The following is a 23,342-nucleotide window of genomic DNA, read 5'->3' on the forward strand; positions in this document are numbered from 1 at the left end:
TTAGAACTTTCCTCCTTGCCACTTGTATTTGTTGCCCTATCACTCTGAACCTCTGGTAAGTGGCTGGCTCTGCCTGGTCTGCACCCTCCTGTGAGGTAGCTGAAGAAAACAAGGAAGTCTGCATTTAGCCCTCCCTGAAGACTTAAACCCCAGTTTCTGTCTTCCTCTCTTCCTATGTCATGTGTTGAGCATTCTTAACCATCTTGGTGGCCTTCACTGGACTCATTTCAGATTATCAGTGTCCTTCCTGTGTTTGGGAGTCTGAAACCAGGCACAGTTCCAGGCCTGACACAGAGACCTGCCTGTTCTGGACACCTTTCTCAAGATAGTCTGGGCTCTATTCTATCAAATCAGCACCCAAAGACATAGGGCCCACGGTGAGGGATGGTAAAATAATGTGTAATTCATATGCTGGGACTTGAATTCATGTTTCCTGGAGCTGTGGGACTTTAAAGTCCTCCTGCTGTCAGAAATGGAAGCAGAAGAATGCCAACTTGGGACTTCCCAGCCTAGCATCTTGCCTCCCACACTTAGGTGGCAGCCAGGGCACAGCAAAGGATGTGAGATCAGGGCATGCACAAAGTGAGTATTCTTTCGTAGCTTGGAGACTTCTTGAACCAAAGGGAGTATCTTTGTCCTGAGTAAACCTCAAGAGATTTTCCTTCCACAGACTTGTTCTAGGGGGTTTCTTAACCCCTATTAACACTGAGCAGCCATAGCAGTGTGTGGAAGCAGCTTAATGCCAAGCTGAGGGAGGAAGTACCTCCCTTTTACTGATTTTACCTCCTGCTAATTTCACTCAATGCCTCTACTCTTGTTCTCCTTGTCCCTCACAGCTCAGTCATATGCACCTCAGCTGTTCCAGGCTGAAGAGTCCCAGTCTATGTAGTTATTCTTCATGCAGCAGCCAGTCTGGACCTCTGCTCACCATTGCTGCCCTTCTGTGAGTTTTGGGTTTAGTTTTATTGGTTGTTTTTTTTTTTTTCAAGTCTACTGTATTCTGCTTGAGATGGATTATACCTGAATGGCATTAGTCCACGCAGAGCCCACTGCTGCCTATTGAAAATTAGTATTGTCATTTCCTTTATGGATCATGTTACATTCATTTTATGGAATTTCATCTGCTATTTTACTGCCTGGTGAAGGTGAGACCTTCAGTCAGCTTTCTGGGACCACCTTCTTTCCCCATATTTCCTAGGACCACAACCAAATGTCTTATGAGGTCCATCTCCTTTGCATTTGCTAAGACCATCTGGAATCACAAATCCAGATATTTACATGCCTTATAATGTAATAACCTGCCATGGTAGCCTACAAAAAGCAATAAACTCCAATACCTACATCTGAGATGGCTCCTTCCAAAACACTGCTCAAACGCAAGAATCCTCTGAGATTTGAGCTGAGAAAAGCATTTCACTGAGGCTTGAGTGGAAGAACTACGAGTCTGATCAGGCCTCTGTCGACCAACTGGATAAATCCAGATTCGGAGTGCTTAGGATGACATCATAACTACTGCAAACACAAACCCCAAATTGTTGGCACAATATACACTGACTCTGACAGGTCTAACAGGATCCAAGAAAGTTTATACGAAAATAAAATCCACTTAGGGGTCCTGGCTTTGGATTCGGTGGTGTCTGCAAGCACTGCTCTACTAGATTGCATGGCTGCACACTTCTCAGTTGCTGCTGTGCAGTGTGAGCAGACAGCTGATCTGCAGCAAATCTGCACCATCCATCAATCCTGCGCTGTAGAGATGCGGTGCCACCAGCGATGTGCCTGTGGCACAAAATGCAACAGCCTGACAGGCAAGACAAAGGTGGAACAAGAAAAAATTCCCATTTTATTACACTTTATGTTTTCATTTGGCGTGAATCACTGCTGGTAACAGTTTGTGACATGTACCCGCCTTTTATAGCCATCTTTTGTGCTGTCCTTTTCATGGAGACTGAATAAATGCCATCACAGTCCTCCCAGGCAGCACGGCATAAAACCCGGACCACCAAGGCATGAGATGCTCCAGAGGCCAGCGCAGGACGTGGCTGCTTGTGACTGCACCGAGTGGTGCCACTGCCCAGGGTGGGAGCCTGCTGCCGGCAAAAAATTGGGGAATGTTTTAGCTGGTCCAGAGATGTCTTCGAGGTGCAAGAAATCCCCCAAGCTGATTTGGGGGTTATTATAAATAAAAAATAATACCGTTTCTCCTGAAGAGACAAGCTCGAGCTGGCAGTGGTGGATGGAGGAAGAGGAGGCCGGGCAGCCAGGCCGCAGCCAGGCCCGGGCGGGCGGCCCCCGACCCCTGGAGGCCGGGCCGCGGCCGCTGCGTCAGCCGCCGCCGCCCCCGAGTGACAGCGGCATGTGTGGCGCGGCTATAAATGCCGGCGGGGCAGGGGGTGGGGGGGCAGCGGCGGGGCCGGGGCAGCCGCGGTCCGGCCGCTGCCATGGGCTCGGCCCGCCGCGCCCTCGGCGGCCTCCACGGACGGGGAGCGGACGCCATAGAGGGGGCGGAGGAGGCCGAGAGCGCGGCCTGGGCCTCCCGCCCCGACCGGCGCAGCTACCTGCTGGGCATCCGGCCCCAGAACAGGTGAGGGGGCCGGGCCGGGGGGAAGGGACCGGGGCGCGGCGGGTGTCCCCCGGCCCGGCCGCCGCCGTGAGTGCGCGGTGCCGCCAAGGCCCGGGGACGGGGCCTGCAGGAGACATGTCAAAGGCAGGTGGAAGACACGGAGAGCCCGGCGTGAGGCGGGAGGAGAGCAGGATGGCAGCGGCCCAGCCTGTAACGCAATACCCGGCCCCGAGTAGGCTGAGGTGACGGCCGAGCTGGAGGCGGCACGGCTGTCCCGGCCTTTCCCGGCCCAGAGATCTCCTCCAGGGTGGAAAAACCAGGTGAGGGCTCACGCTCTCCGAAAGAGCTCGTTTGCTGCGGGCCACCCTCTCGCTTCCCAGGAGAGGCCGTGGTTCTGTGCGGGTGCAGCCGCGGCAGGGGTTGCCAGTGTCGCACAGGGCAGGTGCGCTGAGGCCATCGCCCTGCTGTGAAATCCCGATGGACGCGAGCTTCTGCGTTTCCCAAGTTAAGCTTGGGTACAAGGTTCAGCGCTGACCTTCCTGCCTTTACTGTACTGAAACCGCTTGTGTTATTGACACCAGACGCCGAAGAAGGGGCCCGCAGAGTGTGTGCCTTATCTAATTGTCAAAAAGGTATTTCTACAATGTAGATACAGGCCAAGCAGTGGTGAGAACAGCATTCCTAGGTCAGAAATGGCCGTAGACACGGGGTCTGTGGTGGGAATAAGGCTTTGTTTGCACGGGAGAAGGTATGATAAACATGTTGTCAACTGAGACTGAGGTTAGCAAATACAAAAATACAAGGCAACGAGCCAGCAAAGGCAAAGGTGTCAGTGATTGTGTTAGTCATTCAAAATAAAGCCTATAAATTACTTTGAATTCACTAGGAATGCTCTTCAATCTGTAAGCTCTTGAAACAAGTGTGCCTCTTCCCTTCTGACAGTTTATGAATGCTTGACACATTTCCAGTGTGTCAAGCATTGATGCCTCAAAGAATCGGAGATTCATAAAAATAAATACAGGACCAAAAGATATTAAAAAGTGCTATTTGGAAGTCAGATGTTAAAACTGGGGTAATGCCAAAGTTAAATTGCTTTAATTCAGTTCCCTTGTGATTGTATCACAGCATGCGATCTAATTGCAGTCTATCTGCATACCGTGGCATCTTCAGTACCAACAAATGCCCATACAGCATCCACAACCAGGCTGTGACCTTGGACCATACCAAAAGAAATCTGTATTCAAGTTTGATGGCTCCACTTTGCAGATTACAAGTAGAGAGAGTCTTTAGTAAATAAGATGTTGAGGTGTTTTGGTTGCCTATAGCTTGACTTCCCCCCGCCCCTTCCTCCCCTGAGTGTGTTCTAATTGCAGCTTTAATCAGTTTAACTATAACTGAGAGTTCATCAGTCCTTCAAGCAATACCTCTGGTGTTCCTCACTGACTTATGGAATGGTTTGGGTTGGAAGAGACCTTAAAGCTCACCTAGTTCCAAGCCCGGCCACGGGCAGGGGCACTTTCCACTAGAGCAGGTTGCTCCAAGCCCCTGTGTCCAACCTGGCCTTGAACACTGCCAGGGATGATGGGGCAGCCACAGCTTCTCTGGGCACCCTGTGCTAGCACCTCAGCACCCTCACAGGGAAGAACTTCTGCCCAAGATCTCATCTCAATCTCCCCTCTGGCAGGTTAAAGCCATTCCCCCTTGTCCTGTCCCTACGGGCCCTTGTCAAAAGTCCCTCTCCAGATTTCTTGTAGGCCACCTAATATCTAAGTATTGGAAGACTGTTATAAGGTCTCCCCTGAGCTTTCTCTTCCCTAAATCCCCAAAGGGGATTTCCTTAAGGCCACTGAGGAAGGCACAGAGGGATGTAGCGCTTCTGGCTGGGTCGATACTGTGGTTTAGGCACAGTAAATCCAGCCTGTATCTGCAAAGCTCTGAGTCCTGAACACCTTGAACTTGTCAGGCTAGTGCTGTGGGTGAGTGCTCCATGGGAGCCTGATGCCTTTGCAGGCAAAGGAACACTGTGCTACCACACTTAAATCAACAGTGCATTCCATTTCCACACATTGTCCAGTCCTTTTTTCAACCCATTTATGTACTTGTTTGTCAAAGACTATGGCAAGTTAATTTCATTTTGCCTGTTAACTTCAGTGGCTGCCACTTCTGTTGTAAGAAGCACAGAGTAAATATTCGCTAAATAACAAAACTGACATGTCCATGTGTTCACGACACCTTCCAGTCTCGTTCCCTGCACAGGCTTGAGAACACCTAAAAGACTTGAGCCAGAATGCATGGAAACTGTGTTGTTGTCTATAATGCAGGGCAATGACTTGAATGAAGTGAGGCTTTTTGTCCTGTAATTAAATAATGTATCATAACAATTCTGGAAAGCAAGTGAGTGGAATGATGTAGCAAGAAGACTTTCAGAAAGCAATTATGAGTTTAATTAAATCCAGAAGCATCTGGAGAACTTGCCTGGGAGAACTTGAAAAGCAAGATGAGTGACATGCCTAAGAGCAGATAACATTCAGCAGTTCTCTAACGCAGAGCAGTATTTGAATTTGGTGGGTTTGAAGCTAACAAAAGTATGGGACAAGCAATGCAGACACAGAATTGTGGTGGGTGGCTACTGTGGTGGTTAGAAAGCAAAAGTAGATATTCTGATCCAAACCCAGTGTGGGGTTGTTTTTCAGGCTTCTCTGTTGCTGTCTTTACATGTATTTGTAGAGTGTGCTTAACCAAAATATTTACCTGCTCTCTTCACTGATTCTTAAAGCAGTGGCAAGTGTAGTGTCATGATGAAGGTCCTTACAGACATGGAAATATCTTTATGAAAAGAACTAAGGTTAGCAATTGCTGCTTCTGAGGTGGCTCATGAATATGTTTCACCTATACGCTTGCATTCATGAACCACATACAGAGTAGACTGGATGATTTTACTTGGTCTCCCTAATCCTATAGGAGGAAAGGGATGTGTAAATTAATGGATACTAATCTGGAAACCAGAACATGGTCTTTATGTTTTTTAACCTCTAGAATTTGCCAGAGGTGGTGCTCCAGGGGCCAAAAGAATAGAGGTGTTGAAAATGGCTATAGAGAGATAATCCCTTTATTAAATGGAACATTCAGTATATTTACTTTTTGTACCCTTGGGAACTGGTCTTTAGGAAGAATCTTCTCTGTGAGCAGATAGTTCAGTGGCAAGAGATCACTGCCTTTCCTTTGCTGGTCTGTCAACATACCAGATAACATACCAGATAACAGACAATGTGAGGAGCAGCTTATGGTCATGGTGACTTGTCTTCTGCCCTGGTGGTTGATGAGGCTTTTTTATTTTGGGGTAGGTGGTGGTGTTTCTTCTTTTTAAACTCTTGTGTCTCAATGCACTTGACTGTAATTCCTTCACAAAGTGAAAGGAGAAGCTGTCAGTCCTCTCCAGGGTCTGCCTTAGCCGCATTCATGGGCCACAACTTCAAGCCATGTCTTCAGGTATATGAACTAGCTGAGTCCAAAATATGTCTTGTGCAGAGAAGGTGTAATTTTATGTAAAAACTTCATCTGAGTCCTAGGCAAACTCCTCTGTTGGAAGCGATCTGCACCTCTCTTCTAATGCAGATGTCTGCTCCTTGGTCTTGTTACAGCATTGCCTCCTTGCTTAAATATCTTTCTACTGTCATAGCTCCATTATATGCAGATATTTATAGAGTGTAGTGACATTGCCTCTGGTCTTTTCTTGGCTGCTGTCTCTGGTTGTAGAAGCAGTTGAGCTCCGGAGCGTGCAGTGCCACCTGGCTTTTCTGGCTAGAAACCATTCTCAATCTTGTACCTCTTGCTTTGCACATAGTATCAAATGAAGGTGAAAGATATGTTACTATAATAAAGTGAGATGAAAACTCAAAGAGTGCTTACTACCTGAAGAGCATGGGAGGAGTATAGCTTTCTTAGCTCAGAGGAGTTCCCTCTTCAGCAGTTGGGCATCTGTAACTTACTATGGGACCTTGCTATTCATAGAATCACAGGATGATTTGGGTTGGAAAGGACCTTAAGATCATCCAGTTCCAACCCCCTGCTGTTGCAGAGTATCTTAAGTTTTACTGAATCTTTCTATATTTTGTGTTTGTGAAACAGTTATCTATAGGAACATCTTGATTTAAGAAGTTAGCCTTTATGTTAGCATGGGTTGCTGTGTCACTTGAAATCCGACACTGTGTTGCTTGAAGTCCTTGTTCTCTGTAACATGCTAGCCTTAGTCCTTACTGTCTAGACCATAACCAGAGCATTGTATGTAGGGTCTATTGTATATAGGATGAGTTATTGGACAACCTGGCAAGGTAGAAATCTAACCAGCCAACTTGGCAACAAAACTTACTTTTAAGGTGTCCTGAAGTAAACTGCCTTCATTGTAATACTAAAAACCACACCCACAGATCGAGAAGACCCTTACCCAAGTGAAGACCTTCCCCTGCGCAAGCGTAGTAACAGAAGAGAATGTTATAATTGTATGCAAATCATGAACCAATCACTGTAACTGGGAGTATTCTACCTTGTCCTTTTTGTGTATAAATGTAACAACGAAATTGGCATGGGGTGTGCTTGATTTGTGGAAATTCCACCCAGCCCCAGCGCTGCAATAAAGAAGTGCCTGCTTCTTAATGCTACATTAGGATTAAGGAGTTTTATTCTCCCGACTTTTGGTGACACTGCCATGGGCAGGGATGCCTCACACTAGGCCATGTCACCCAAGACTCTGTCCAACCTAGCCTTGAGCACTGCCAGGGATGGGGCATTTACCACTTCTTTGGGCAGCCTGTGCCAGTGCCTCACCACCCTCACAGTAAAGAACGTCAGGACAGGTGGATTTCATCAGGTCCCATAGACTTGTGCACATTCAGGTTCCTAAGATCTCAAATGTGGTCCTCTCCTGCAATGGGCCTAAGGTCTTCATTCTCACAGTCCCTGCATTTGCATGCCAAGACTTGCATGGTGTGGTCAGAATAGTTGCCAGTGAAGAATGAGGCAAAGAAGTCGTTGAGAACCTCAGCCTTCTCCAAATCCAGGGTAGCCAGTTCTCCTGTTTTTCCTTCCGGAGAGGGCTCACATTATCCCTAGTCTATCTTTTGTTGGCAACATACCTATAGAAGCCTTTCCTGTTATCTCTGACACCCCTGGCCAGACTCAGTTCTAACTGGGCCTTAGCTTTCCTGACCTGATCCCTAGCTTCCTGGACAATGTCCCTGTATTCTTCCCAGGCCTCCTGTCCCCGCTTCCACCTGAGCACGAGGTCAAGCATGGCACCTCTCCTTGTCGACTCCTCTATTACTTGCAAGAGAAAGTTGTCTTCCACACAATCGAGGAACCTCCTGGATTTCTTGTGCCGGGCTGTACCGTCCCTCCAACAGATATTGGGGTGGTCGAAGTCCCCCATGAGGACAAGGGCCTGCGAGCGTGAGGCTGTTCCTATCTGCCTATAGAGAGCTTCATCCAGAGAGTCCTCCTGATCAAGTGGCCTGTAGCAGATCCCCTCAGTAATGTTGCCTTTGACCCTAACCCCCAAACTCTCGGTTGGCTATTTTGGCAATAAGTTTTGTAAATCCCGAATAAGAAACCTTTTGATGCTATGACATCTGAGGGAATTCAGTCCATTTATCTTGTCGGATGGAAGTGCCCCAAACTCTGAAAGGAGGGAACATCCAGTACCCACTGCAAAGGCAAAAGTCAAGGCATCAGTAGATTCATCTGTGGTCTGTATGATCTCTAGGACTGGGGCATCTTTTTCCTCTCGGTGCAATTATCTGCACAGTAATGCTTGGTTTGAGTGGGGCTCCTTGGCAGTTGTGCACAGTGAATAATAATCCCAAACTGCACTTTTTGGCCCCCATTATAAAGCCTCCTGTCCTTATCTTCTAGAAGGTCAAGCAGAACTGACTGTAGGCTGATGTGCTGATAACCTAGGCTGGAAGATCTAGATGTGGAGCTGGACAAACAAGGCCATTGTTAAAATACAGAATATATCACATGTGTAACCTTTGCTCTTCTCTGGAAACTTCGTAAATGGAGACATTTCCCAGGCCTGGGATCCCATCTGACTGCATGGATGGGAGATCATGATCTCCTCTGAACTGGGCACCTCTTGTGACACAGCAGAGGCTGTTTCCAGGAGATGGAATGAAGACCTGCTCTATCCTCACTCTGTTTCAGCAAGAGGAGAAAGATCTCAGGTAAATGAGGCTATTATCTCATACCAACTCAGTCTCACACTTTACAGCATCACCTGGTTCAAGAGGGGGAAGACAGAACTGTTATGAACAACTGTATTTTCACCTTGCTGCGTTTCTAACCCACAACTACAAAAATCTATGCACAATGAGTTACCTAGAAGATGTTAACTTTCCTGGGATCTCATTGCCCAGTATTTGCTTTGCTTTCTTTTATCCTTTTTCATTCCTTGGTGTCTTTCAAGTAGTTACCAGTTTAATTTGGACCATAAAGGCAGCAATAATTCAGAATTAAAATACACAGATCTGAGCCATCTTCAGAGTGTTACAGACACTGATACAGAAACATGTAACTTAATTTCTTGTTTTCCACCTTCTCTGTTAATGACATCTAGCTCTAAATTGTTACATGCAAGTCTGTGTTTATCTCTGCTCAAAGTAAATTACCTGGAGAAAAAATGCCACATTTCTCGAGCTCTGACATTGATTTGTTCCGTGACCTTGACAAGCAAAGACTCAATACATCCCTTTTCCAGTCTGTAAAATAACAATGTGTCTTGTACAGCTCCATAGCACTCACAGCTGCTTTATCACAGGATTGCTGATAATTACTGTCATGGTATATGAAACACAAACACACTTGTTCTGTGTGTGCATGAAGTGCTTGATAAGAAGCAGGACACATAGCAGGAAAGAAGCATAACCATATGTACATGAAAGCTTCATTGTTGGCTTTTAAATGTTGAAAATGGTTTGCTATTGACATCTGAGAAGACGTTTGGGGTGCTTTGTATTTGTATCAAGTAGTATTAACCTTGGAGGCAGGAGAAGTTCATATGAAATCTTATACTTGGAAATCTGCATGTGCAAAACATGCCCAATAATGTCACGGGTGAGAGTGCCAGCAAGAGGAAGAATCTGTAGGGGATCGCCAGGGCATCCCTCTGTGCCGCTCCCAAGATGTGAAGAGCACCCCGTTCTCATTGGGCTAATCTGAAGGCTTTTGTGCAATGCTGATTCCATCAAAACACCACTCAGATGTCTCGGCTTTGCTGTTGTGACATGTTTTGCTGTTTACTTGCTGCACTGGACAGCTTGTGTGGCTCAATTTTTGTGCTGTGGAAGAACACTTAAGTGTATTAATGACTGTTGCAGCTCAAGCTGCAGGTACAGGTCCCTGTACTTCTACATGTGAGGATGAAACAACTGTGAAGCCTATTTCAGAGTCTCCTGAAAGTCTCGTCAACTTCCATATGAGGACATGAGCTGGAAGGAGAAAGATTTCTTTATCTCGGAGAGAAGAAATGCAGAAAGAGGAGAATTTCAAGCAGCGATTGCATGAAAGGGTTAGAAAAGGCATCAGATTTAAAATCTGTGTTTTTCAAACAGTTAACTTTTCAGTGCCAGTGGGGAGATGTACCAGCCTAGGCCATCAACCTGAGCAGTACTTTTAGTGGGTGGTGTTGATGGTTTGTCTTCCTGCTCGTGCAGCAAGACTGAAATTTGGCATTGGGGAAGACTGTCTTCACTTCTGAGAAAAATTATGAGTAGTTGAAGGGCTAAAACTTTTAAGAGGATGATGAAATTCCGAAGAGTTTGAAAGTATCTGATAAAACAGAATTTAAAGAACTGAGGCTGGTAGGAGGTACATAATAGAGGGGTATAATTCTATGGTACAGTGCTACAGTGGTTAATAACCAAACCTGTACTTTCAGGGGTAGCTGTGCTTCAGGTCATAGATGCAAGGTGCCAGAAGAGGCCTTCCTCCCACTGATGCTGGACATGCCTGGAGCAGATCTGTCTGAGCTCCTCTTCTCCAATAGAGAGAAACCAGTACCTTTAGGCTTTGATTCACCCACTTTAGATGTGTTCCTCAGGATAAGCGTTTGCCTTCATCCAGTAACTAGAATGTCCCCAAGCTTGTTCGGGGGAGACACATGCACTGCTGATGCTGCATTTCATAAGCAGAGTCCTGTATTATGTGCACTAAGAAGTCCCTGCGAAGCTGAGGACAGAGACAGCCCAGTCCCAGAGTATCAGACTAGGTGTGCTGGGGTGCCTGTCGTGCCTTGCTCAGGAGTCCCACGTTTCCAAGCGTGTGGGTTTGGTCTGGAGTCTGGTGTAGTTATGCTGTTGCAGCTCTGTGCGAGGACACTGTGAATGTCATTAAAATGAAGGGAAACACCAGCTGCCTGCAGACAGGGCTGTTCTGGCATTCAGAGTTTGATCTTGCTCTCTCTGTGCTTAAATCTCTAGACTGAAAAGCAAATTCTGCTTGGTTCCTTAGCGTATTGAGGTTAAACTTTAGTTAATGCATGGATTTTTGTGTTGATGGCCTTTTTCTTTTGATAATATCAAGGATCCTCAAGAGACCCTCAGACCACGTTTCAGGATGTGCAGTGAATAAAGCCCAGGTTGTGTGCTCAACACTGGGGATTAAAAAGAAGTACCGATGATGCTCCCTTTTGAGCACATTTATGAGCACAAGGGGTTCATGGCACAGGCACCCTTCATTCTGACTCTTGCTATTTGAGTGATTTTCTTTATGTCCAAGCCGAAACAGCTTCCCATTTGTCTTATGCAAGAAAGCAAGATTAAAAAACCACTTCTGCCTACACTAGCATTCTCCAGCAGCACTTTAGGATCTTCCCTGATGGCTTCTCAGGCGATGTCCTTGTCCTTAGTATTTCTGGAGGCTAGAAGGACATTTTCTCTTGCAGTGATATGCAAAATGTTGATGGGTTCATTTCCTGCTGAAAAGCTGGTGGTTCAGACAATGGAAGCAGATGAGTTATCATTCCAGCTAGACAGAGCTGCCTGGGGCAGCCCAGAGCACATGGACCCAGCGCATGGGTGCTGATGGCCCCGGGGTCACCTGTGATGGCTCTGCCTGGGAGGGTTCTTGGGAGGAGGCAGCTCGATCCCCCTGGGAGGTCAGGGCAGGCCAAGAGCAGCTGAAGGTACAATTTGAGCTCTCTAATCTGTTACGGTGGCTGGGAGTGATGAGGACAAGGTGACGTGCTGGTCAGTAAGGTAATGCAAAGGCACTCCTTGCACTGCTGGAAAGGACATGGGGCTCAAAGGGATGCCCCAGGTGGTGGGGCTTAGCTGGAAAGACAAAGTTCCTCTTGTCTGATTTCTCCCATGGGCAGCCCAGCACATACAAGATGGATCAGGTGGCTGATTCTCAGCCTGTTATGGTTAGTGTTTGATTTTTCCAGCTGGATAACACCTGATCTGTTCATCCTCTGGCCATGTGAACAGCAGTTGGCATGGGAGAGGGATCAGGATCATGCAGCTAGGGGTGGAGAGGGTGAAGCCACTGCCAAAAGAGCAAGTGCCACCCATGTTTGTTTCGTTAAACCTACTCCGGAGCGCTGTCTAAAACTTCTTTTGTCTTTGCTCTCCTGATCTGAAGGAGAGGAGCCAGTGAGCTCTTCAGAATGCTGTTTTTTTTCCCAATTATTTGTGTAAAGTGTCAGACCTTCAAGATGAACTGCTTTTTTACTTTTTAATCCCATTCAGGTTCTGCCTCCACAGGTGGAAGTGCCATATGGTTGGCAGGAACACTTCTAAGAGACCTTCTGTGGTAATTTTTAGGGTAAGACTTGACTTCCATGCTATTGGGACTGGCACAGAACCCAGATGTGATCATTTGGGTAGGAGACCTGAAGAGGTGCACCTTTGTTGGTTCTTCATGCTGTCTTCTGTAACTTCATCATAAAGCACTGAAGTTTGGTTGTTCAGTGGTGGTCATTAGTGCACAAGGCTGAGAAGGTTTGATCCATCTGCATGTACCAATATGGGAGTCTGACTTCTTACATCCCAAAGGGGATGTCTATGCTGTAGTTGCTTCTGAGGCTATATGGTGAGGTTGTTGCATAGGCATAACTAACATATATCTCAGTGTGATTAAATCACTGAGCTTACGTGCTGCTGAATACCTGGTACCTAGTTAGTTTTAGGCTTTTGATTGTCCTGTGGGTGACCTGAGGGTCTGAGGAACTGCATCTGACTGCTGTGGGTCAATGCCAAGAGGTTATTTCCTACAGCCTGCAGAGGGCTGCTGCCACAAAATGGCAATTTGGCCTTTTGGCTAGGACATGAATCCTTGAAGACACTTCTTTGGGAGAGCTGGTCGCCACTGGTAAGTAGCTCATCTGGGTGTCCCTTGTGTAGGACTTGGGTGTTTGATTCCCCTCACCCACTCCCACGAGTTGGTTAATGTTATAACTTGTTAGTATGTTCCTGCAAAGAAAGCAAAACCTGTAGATTCTTGAGGAGTCTACTTCTTTTATTTTAATTTTTTGCCAGACCTTAGTGATTTGGTTGGCAAGCTGGGAGGCGCTGTATAATGACCAGAGAGTTTTCAGCTTCTCCAAAGAGCTGTCCTTGGAAGCACAGAGGGTGACCAACTCAGGCCACCTGCTTGCCAGCAGAGAAGTGGGCTTGCAATGGTCTGTACTCCTGCCTGCCATTTAATCCAACATCTCCTGGGGTGGAGTTGCTGCTTTGAGCACAATGCTGCGGATGGTGCATGGAAGGCTCAGGTGCTGCTTCTTGGAAACCTACTTGTATAAATGTCTTACACTTATTCTCTGCAGTTAACGACCATTTCATTTTTACAGCCTTTGATTTCAATTGATAATGTGGCTTGCTCGTCCTGGCAGTCAGCCTGAGTGAGGCAGCTGTACCTTCTTTTAATAGGAACTCTGACCTGTGCAAAATGACTCATCATTAATCATCTCTGTAACGGTTTGTTTATTTCAGCTCCTTTCCGTGCTTCTCTGTCTAATGTTTTTTATGCTGTTTTTTGCTTAGCTTATCAAGCAGCAGATTCTCTCCCTCCAGTTTAGGAAGGTAAAACTATGTTGCATTAAACTGCTCTGACCAACACTGAATCTCGTTTTGCATGATTAATCTATAATGCTTTGGCACCAACTAATTAGTAGAGAGCCCTGAAGTGATCTAACAGCCTTATTCTGCATGATTGGATCCCTAATACTTGCTTGAACTGCAGACAGCAAAGTGAACGTTCATTGTAATTCCTGTGTTACGGTGCAAGAAATATTCCTCTTTCTTAGCCAAAGGATGGGTGTTCAGCTACTTCTTGATATTAAAGTGAGACTTCCATACAGAGACATTAAAAATTAGATGAGCCTCCCTGAGACTTTGAAAGAAGCATTTTTCTTCTCCCCGTGCCATCCCATGCCTTGTTGTGAAGATCCTCATTCATTTGGACTGTGCCCTGAAATGCACTTGTACTTTGCCTTTGGCAAAACAACACTTTTGGAAATGCTATTACTGGCTTGCTGCAGAAGCAGGTAGAGGAAAGACTGTGGAGGAAAGCGCCTCTCCAAAACACCCCTGTAGCTATTTGACTGCTAACCAAAAAGTCAGGAAAAGAAAATAATGATGAAGAGGAATACACTTCTTAAATCTCCTTTTCCAGCAGACTGTTTTTGTATGGAAATCCCTCTTTAATGTAAAAAGGCTACTGAATTGCCAGTGTCCTCTACTGAATTGCTGGTGTCCTCTTCCAAGGCTCCAGGGCTTTTCTGCAACAAAGATGCAGCTTCAGGAAGGCCTGGAGGAAGAGTGGCTGCTGCTTTGTATCAGATTTCTTGAATGCTCTGAATTACTGGTTTAGAAAGCAATTTGAATTGGACAAGTCTCATTGCAGCTGGAGGGAGTCAGCTGAGAGCCCCACAGTGCTGCTGTCTCCAACCCTGCCTTCAACTAATACAAGGGTTTCTTTGAAAGATTAAATAGACCTTCCAGGGCTTCCTGCCAAATGTACATTGGGCAAATCTCCTCTAATTCATCTGCTCTGCCTGTGGAGCCCCCAGCTTCTGGTGATGCGGCTTTCCTAAAATATTCAGTAGCCTTTGCTGTATTTCACCTGATTGTGGGATTTGCACTGAATGGACCAGACTTATTCCTGGCACTGCCTGCTGATACCAGTGGCATGATACTGGGATTAAACTTGGTCATGAGTGTCACTATGTGTGTGTGCACATCGCTTTTTCTGAGATGCTGATCCGGTTGCTCTCCTGCGGGTGTATGAAATGTTCACTGATGTTTGGAAAGTTCCTTTATGTGGATCTAAAAGGCGTTTACTGGTCTAGGGCTGGGGATCTGTAGTGAAGGGGCCAGACCAGTAAATCTCACCAGTAACTGCCTTGGTACTGGATTGTCTGCCTTGCTCTTTGGAAATGGGAGGTTTTTTTCTCCTGGGGTTGGAGCGTGGAAAGGTTTCTTTGGTTTGAACAGCTGTTGGCTTCCACAGCCCTTTCCTGGCCCTGTAGCTGTGTGAAGAGTTGCTTGCCTCAGTCTCCTGGGGACCACTGATTTCCATAGAAAAGAGGCTGAGCTGTGGAATCTGGTTTTTACCCCATCCCACACGTGTTTGCATATAGACAGAGCTTATAACCCTCGTTCAGTAGATGAGTCAAGTTTGCAACAGCCCTAGCTGTCCTTGTCCTGTACCCTTGCCCAGCACAAAGTGCCTGGGAGTTGGGCGAGATTCCTGCTGCATCCCAGCTGTTTGTTACTTGAGAGATTCATCTCCCTTTGTCTCTTACAAACCTATTGTATCAGGAAGCCAGAGTAAAAATGATAGCACTGCAGCCTCCAGGTAAGTTTTTGGATGGATGAAACAGGTAGTTGCTGTGGCTGGAGCTATCCTGGCACCTTCAGTCCCTGCTGCAGAGCCTGTCAGTGCATCTGACCTTGCTGGGTTCATGCTAAATGTGGTGGAGATTTTTGTTCTTCCTGAACAAGTCTGCTTCCTCAGCAGGTAGAGCATGAGTAGCAGCAGCACCAGCATCCTGCCTGCAAGCTGGGGGCTGCTTGTGAGGCTGGGGTCTTCCTCATGGAGCTATCACCATGTGCTATGAACTCTTCTGCTCATGGCGGAGCTGTGTCAGGAATGATTTGCGGGTTTGTTCTATATCTCTTGCATGTCTCTAGAAGCTGATCACTTGTTTCAGGAATGTCTTTCACTGCTGAAAATGCTATAATTAGAGCTGCCAGCTACCGGTTCTCTTGCAATATTTGCCGTTTCTCCTAAGATTCTTGCACTTGAGACCCTGGGGTCCTCTCTCCTAGTAAACATGTAGTGTTTTAATTCCAGAGGGGAAAATGAAAGAAGCTCTTCCCTTCCAGGAGCCCCAGAGCACTGTCCAAATGAAGACCCAACTTGGAATTATCCCATTTTCCTTTAAGAAAGCCCACATCTTCTGGGGCCTCTCTTGGTGATGCTCCAACAGGGTTGGCAGTGCTGTACAGTGATTTATTGCAATCATTGAATAGTGCTTAAATGACTGGAGAATATAAGGTCCTTTTCTGAGCTTCGTAGATTGCACTGTTTGGATAGTTATGGCTATAGTGACCCAGCCTGAACTTCAAAGTCAGTGCCTGAACTCATGGAGTATGTAGTGTGAGAGCCTGCCTGCAGCTGAGTGAGGTTAAAGAGGGAATGGATGTCAGCTCCACGTACAGTTCTTGGACTCAAAAAGCTGCAAGCCAGGATCAAGGTCTCCTTCAGTGAGCTGCCCCTGCAGCAGGCAGCTTTTCTTAATTCAAAGCTTTCAAAGAGGGCTGTTGTGTTTGGGAGACATGTTCAGTTGACACTTGGCCTGAAATTACATATAAAGTCTTCACATATAAAGTAAAGTCCAGTGAACAGAGCAACGCTTGAAACACTGGTGGTGCAGTACTGGGAATGTGAAGCTGACTTCATTAAGGTCTTGCTTTGGGCCTGCTGGCTGATTCAGGAAATGTTCAGGTGTAATAGAGACAAATGGTTCTTGACATTCATTACCCTGATAGCTGTAAGAGTGAAGACAAAGGGACACTTTAAATTAACAGTCATCTTAGGAGAGAAACAAAGGTCAAATACCCTGACACTGGACTGGACTTGTGAACAACCTGGTCTAGGGATGATGGGAAGGAAGGAAGGCATTCATAACAAGAGCTTAGGCTTCTAAGATGAGTTAGAAACTGGACCCTTTGATTTTTCTAGTACTTTGATGTCTAAGAAATGCTTCTTGAATCTTCCAGGAGCACCTTCTGCGCAATCATTTCTCAGCTGACGGAGGAAACCCAGCCACTATTTGAAACCACTATCAAATCCCGTTCTGTGTCCGAGGACTCTGATGCTAAATTCACGTGCATAGTGACAGGTAACAGTGTCTCCTGTGAATAACCTGGTCCTGCCTCATTTGCTGGACTTGCACTAGTTAAACTCTAAAGCAAGTGATAACAAGGCAACACGTTAAAAAGTTCGCTGTTGCCAGACTGCAAGTAAAGATTCAGCAATTGCATGATGATTTCATCTTTAATTTAAGGGGGAGGGAGAAAAACCGTCTGAGCTTGTAAAGAGGCAAAGGCATATCCTAACATCTCAAACAAGGCAAATTAAAGACCAGAAAATGGAATATGCTGGTTACTGCTTGGGCCAGCTACATTTTATTGTCCTAATCTCTGCTGCTTCTCTAATCCTGGACTCCATAACTCAGGAATATGCAATTTTGAAGACTAAGGCTATCATACTGGAGCCAACTCTGGCTCTCTTTACTAGCTGTACGTGGTTAGAGTGCAGGTGCGTTTGCATCAGTGGTAAACTTGTGCATCTCTCAATAGCTGAAATAAAAGCTGGTTTCTGCCCAATAAGCTAAAATCTCACCTTGGGCAGGAAGGGGTTAGGCCAGCACAGGAGGAGGGGGAGACTGAAAAAGAGGGCTGGTACTAAGGCATGGTGATGTGACATGGCAGGCATTGGTGTAAAGGCAAGCAGCTCCTTTGCAGATGAGCTTTTGTTTTTTAAATATAGAGACTCTAAACCCTCTGTTTTTGGTAGTCTGTACAAATTGTGTAGGATTGTGTAGGATGACTCTGTGGTCCTTCCTGATGTTGCTCATGTTAATTGTTTCGACAGGTTACTCAGTGAGAGACATTAAACAAGTGTGTAAGTTTTGGAAGGAGGAGGGTGTCTCCAGTTAGCCTCTTAGCCACGAGGACCAAGACTTTCCCAAGATTTAGGAAATCTAGTTTGCCATTAGCAACATGCTGTAAATAAGATGTGTACCAGGAAGAGCAGACTGAGTCCCCCTGAGAGCTGCTGGCTTTGAATTCTTGGCTTTTCTGTTACAGATTCACGTGTTTTGCAGGTCTGACTTTCTGTGCTTGCAGGGGTGCAACTGTTATATTGTTAACTTCAGCAGACCACTTCCTGCTTCTAGAGCAAAAGTGGGCTGCCAGGGAGATGCCTCCAAACCATGCTCTTTGGTGATTCATTAGAAGGGCTTTCCCAATTCAAGTTTTCTAAAAGCAAAAGCTTAACATTGTGCTGTAGCATGGAACTCACCATTCTGTAATCCATGAGTGTCAGAGGTCAAAAAATGAGTGATGTTTAAATATGTTAGGAAATCCTGAATAGTAGCAGATAAAATTCTTCCATCTCCCTTTCCCTGAAAGCGTAGAAGTGCTGCAGACCCAGAGCATGACTGCTTACTGCAAGGACATGCAGTAGTATTGCTCTCCCTTTTAGAATTTCTTGGCTCTTTTAAAGTGTCTAGTCTTGACTTCTCTCACTGGCTTAAGTCTTCAACAACCACACCTTGAGGTTGACAGTTCCTTTAAATAAACTTCATCTCTTCCAAAGTCCAGATGACACCATCAGCTCCATGTAGACTCTGTCAAGGTGAAGCGCATTCGTGCAGCTGAGCATTAGTTCATGGTGAGACTAGCTGGATGGAAATGCCCTGCATGTGCAATGCCCAGCATGTACAGATTCCTGGGGAAGAGATATTACAGTCAGCCCTATGAAGGAGGCCTTGTAAATGCAATATGCATGTTCTTTCCAGCATCTTACCTGGAAAAGCTAGAGAAATTTCACTGTATATTGTGCCGGAGACATGCTGCCAAAGAATAACCTCCTCTGCTTGTACCAAAATCAAAGTATCGACATCTAGAGACAGATCTGGTCCCTGTCCAGTCTGTAGCCCTTCCTGCAGTCCATCATTGCTCTTGGTGGGTAGGATTCTGTCTTCTAGTTTTGGGTGACCTGCTGGTGCTATGTAGCACAACCTGGTATATTACATGAAGTTGAAAACTTAACCTGATACTAGTGTCATTTTCTACTCAAGTGAAGAAAAGTATTGAATAAGTGTCCTCAGCATATAGCCCCTCACAGTATTTTGTAACCTGGTAAACTAGATTGGGGGATGTCTTTATGCACTTAAATTAATAAACCTACAAACCTAGGAATCTTCATGGAAACGTCCTTAAAAGCAGCCTGAACCACCTATGCCATATGGTCATCTCTTCCATGTGGCCCTGTGGGCTATTTTAGGAGCTCAAGATCTCTTTGGGAGTGAGAGGCAGGAGGTGCAAAGCGAACTCTGACTGCAAAGTCTGATGAGTAGTTCAGCTATCTCTCCCTGCCATGATGTTTACATTCAACTGGGAAACATTATGGGGAAAAAAGAAGTGGTGGTTGCATCCCTGGCCAGTGACCAGAATGGAACCAGCTCAGTTCCACTGCTGTGGCTGGACTCCAGGGACACTTCGGTTCGTAGACGAGCAAGAGGCAAAGGGCAGACTCTCACCTGCTCCTGTTTTGACTCTCAAGCCACAAATATGGATGCATGACCCACAATAACATTTTAATTTTTTTTCCTGCATCTTGATCAATAAGGAAAGTTACAGGGTGGTCCCACATCTGTCAATACCAGGGACTGTCCTAGGAAGGCAGCAAGGTGCAAGTATTTGAGGAGCCAGCCTCCAAAATGTGCTGGCTGGTGCAGGCAAGAAGAAGAACAAGTCAGGCAGAGGCAGACCTGATGCTCTTGAGTGGTTGCACAAACCCTCCTTTCCTCCAGTTGCCTACTTCTGCCTGCTACTGCTATCCCTGGTATGTCTGATTTGATTGTTTTGGGTCAAATCCGGCACCAGTTATGACATGTTTTCTTTTTTAGACAAAATTAGTTCATCCTTTGTTCTCTGTGAGATGTGAAAAAGGGAATGAGAACATTTCCCTTTACTGTGCAGTTTCTTACAGAGCAGAGTGTACCCTGCTTCTCTGCACCAAATATTTTCCTTGATGGGTCTGTCTGGACTTCAGGATCTCAAGAGTCATCGCAGATCTTTCCCAGTAGGATATATCTATCCCAATGGATATTGGGCTCTTCTCTTCAGAGAATGGCCCTTATTGGAGGTGCTACTACAGGAGTTTTACAACTTTTTAGTAATTTCTGCATACTGTTGGCCAGGAAGGAGGGATACTTGCTGATGAAATCTGGGGACTTGGATGAAGAGGCCTGGGCCCATGACTGCTTGTTAGGGAATGAGGCCAGTTGAGAGAGATGATGACTGGATCTAGTCAAGACCATCGTATATCAGAACCGGTATTGCCCGCTGTTGTACAGCTGCCTCTCCAGCACCGTTTCATAGAATCATAGAATGGTTTGGGTTGGAAGGGACCATAAAGATCATCTAGTTCCAACCCTCTTCCTCAGGCAAGTTCAACCCTTCTGACCTGGCTACCTAAATCGTCAGCTCAGGAGCACGGTCCCGTCGCTGCCTTCATGGGTCAGTGCTGTGCTGAAGAAGTGTCCAGCCTGGAACCTCTGCCGTGCTATGCAGGTGCTCGATCAGCATGAGCATCTGCACTGGGTTGAGTAGCACATCCCTGAGGGGATGGTAACAAAGCAACGTGCCCAGAAGCAATCTGATTTTATTGTAAGGCTAGAGGGGAAAGGCCTCTGCCCATGGCTTGGGAAGAGAGCTGGGGTAACATGAGTAGAAGGCCATGGGCTTAGTGGATGAGGATTTTAATAAGCATAAGAGAGCTCAATTTGTTGCATCTATAGTGGCCCTCATAGTGAAATGTCTGAAGGACGAGAGCGAAGAGAAATGCAGGGGCTGCAAAAGGGGTGGATGGGTGGGTTTGGGGGTGGGGTCGTGAGTACAAGAGCAGAGAGAAGGCTGGTGGGAGATGAGGGTGCCTGGGTTTGGGACAGCAGAGCAAGAGAGGGATGGAAAATGAGCACCATTTGCAGGCTGGTGGCATGGGGAGCTACCACTCCTAGCACGTATCTGTCCCTCCTGTCAGCATTACTGGAAACCTCCTTATCTTCAGGTGATGGGGAGGTTCAAATCCATAAAGCCAGAAAGGATGACATCTTACCATGACTTTTCCTCCCAAAATTGCCTGAAGCACCCCCCCTCCACATAGCTTGTGTAGAGGAGAAACAGAAACCCATGGGAATTATGTGTGAGTGTTCTAAACTCTTTCCGCCTTCCCAAGTTTCAGAAAACTAACTCCTCCCCACCCCTGGCCCCCAAAACTAAAACAAAATAAACCCCAAAGTTGCTTTAAACAGTTTTTGTGGGAGATTTTGGATAGCTATTGCAAGAATTCTTTTGGATAAGATCACCAAAGCTTTGAAGACTTCTCAGACTCTAACAGCTTTGGGAAAAAGAATGTTTGATCTAAACCTGGCAATCTCGATGGGGAAAAAAAATCTCCCTGGGTCCTGCAGTGGTTGAAGTAATGCTGCTGGAAGACACACTTCTGACAAACACTTCTGCCGGGCTCAATGATGTGCAGTGAACACCAGCCCTGTCTGCAGGCATCGCTCTGTCTGCAGCTGCAGGGCACCCGCTGGTGGACACAGGGACCAGCTGCTCTCAAATCCCCCTCAGCACCAGTTACAGGGGGTCTGCAGCAGGGACAGGTTCCTGAGGGGCAAATGCCTGATTTATGAATGGCTGCTCTGTTTTGCAGCATGCTTATGCTAAGGGTGGGCATCCAGCACCCTGCAGTGTGGCAATGCCCACCAGTGGAGCCCTCAGCTCAGCCACCCTGTCCCACTTGTGCCATCTCTGTTGTGGCAGTTGGTTGTGGATGTTGTGGTTGCAGGGGATGCGCTGGGGCTGATGCCTGCCCACCCCTAACCCCCACACCAGGGGAATTTATTTGCTCAGCAGCCTGAAGATGGATGCCTGCAGTGTCAGCAGCAGCTTCCCTGTCAGTGGAGCGCAGGGCATGCAAGGGAGCCTTGTCCCTGCACAGGCATCTCTCCATCCCCTGCTTGGCTCCAGCTGCAGCCCCTGAGGAGGGATGGCTGGTGTTTGAACAGGCAGCTGTGGCCACTGTTTCTGTGTGGGAGGTGGAAGCCTTTCAGCATCCCTCTGCCTGCAGGTTTCCAGCCAGCGCTTGCCTGTAGCTCCGTTTCACCGCAGACTGGAGCATGCAGCAGCGGCTAGTCCCTCCTTGCTTGCGCTGGGCTGGTATGGTGGTAGCTCCTAGTAGAGAGCAGGTAGCCTCAAGGACACAAGTGCTACAGGTCAAATGGAGTTTAGGCTTAGCAGGAGGAAAAGCCTTTCATCAAGGCACTATGCAGCTATAGAAACTGCAGCTCTTTCCAGCAGATGCCAACTGGGAATGGGAATCAGCTGCAGAGGCCATGGGGGAACATCACAGAGCTTCTTGGAAATGATATGTTTCAGTTCCCAGAATGAAGTGCTGTGATTGCTCTTTACAGGGTATTAGAAAAATCTACCTGCCAGCTGCCTGTGTTACAAACCGGGGGCCTCCTGCAGCTCTTGCCTGCAGAACAGCCATTGGGAAGGGTAGAATTGCTCTGGGCAAAGTATGAGCTATGTATGAAAATTGTTTTGCTCCTTATCCTTGGAGCAGGCAGAAACCGCCACAGGCTCATTCACCCAGGGTCCTGCCACGAAGTACAGTCAGTAGCTAATACTTATGGAAAATATAAGCAGCAGTGTCAATCCCTGGTGATCCCATCACTGGGATACTCTCATGACCTCTACCAGTTAGCAGTTCAGAGCTCATTTGCTTCAGCCACAAGTACCATGTGGGTCTGCAGACCATGGTGGGACAGGGACTGAAGGGGAGGATGGAGAGCCTTGCAGGAAGGGCTTCAGGAGAAAGTCATGACTTGGCTTCCTGCAGAAGAGGAGGAATGAGGCACTAACCAACAGAAAGCCAAAGCTGCTGATGGCAGCAGTGGAAAGGGAATGAGGCAGCAAAGGATGCGAGAGAGGTATGGACAGTGAGGATGGAGAGGGTGGATGCCAGGAGCAGTGCAGAGTAAGAGATCTCAGTGAGGACAGGAAGATAACAGAGTAAAATCTAGCCTGCGGGTTGTCTGGGCTATGAGGATGGCTGCTGTTCATGGAGGAGAGCAGGAAAGACTGCTCTCTAAGACTGCTTCCCCAACCCTCTCTGGTTCCAGTGGGCTTAGTCCCTTGAGGGGCCAGAGGACACTGAAGAGCCCCAGCAAGTAAGAAATGGGTACAGGGAATGTATCAGAAGAGGAGATTGAGGCAGGGGAAGCCAAGCAATACATGAGGAGGAGATTGGGCATATGCTGCTTTTCTGGTTAAACGCATTCTGAATCTGCCAAAACCAGGGTGGATTCCTGCTGATGAGTCTTTGCTCCTGGTCTCGCTCCTGCTATGGGACCTTCATGGGAGCAGGTGTAAGCTGGGCTCAGGCATTGCTACAGGCTGACAGCATCTCTGACTGATGT

At 46.9% G+C, this 23,342-nt stretch overlaps 1 protein-coding gene across 2 annotated transcripts in view; it reads left to right on the top strand.

The window, feature by feature from the left end:
* Nucleotides 1–2,403: 2,403 nt before the first annotated feature.
* Nucleotides 2,404–23,342, top strand: part of ALPK3 (alpha kinase 3) — a 36,171-nt gene continuing 15,232 nt past the window's right edge. The window contains exons 1-2 of one of the 2 annotated variants that reach the window (XM_030498071.1): nucleotides 2,404–2,584; nucleotides 16,843–16,964. In XM_030498071.1, the coding sequence (XP_030353931.1) occupies nucleotides 2,442–2,584; nucleotides 16,843–16,964 (265 nt within the window). In that variant the 5' untranslated portion in view covers nucleotides 2,404–2,441. The remainder of the gene's footprint in view (nucleotides 2,585–16,842; nucleotides 16,965–23,342) is intronic. The other variant, XM_030498072.1, reaches the window with a different exon arrangement.

This window comes from Strigops habroptila, chromosome 9, assembly GCF_004027225.2.
Source record: "Strigops habroptila isolate Jane chromosome 9, bStrHab1.2.pri, whole genome shotgun sequence".
In the NCBI taxonomy this organism is placed as follows: domain Eukaryota; kingdom Metazoa; phylum Chordata; class Aves; order Psittaciformes; family Psittacidae; genus Strigops; species Strigops habroptila.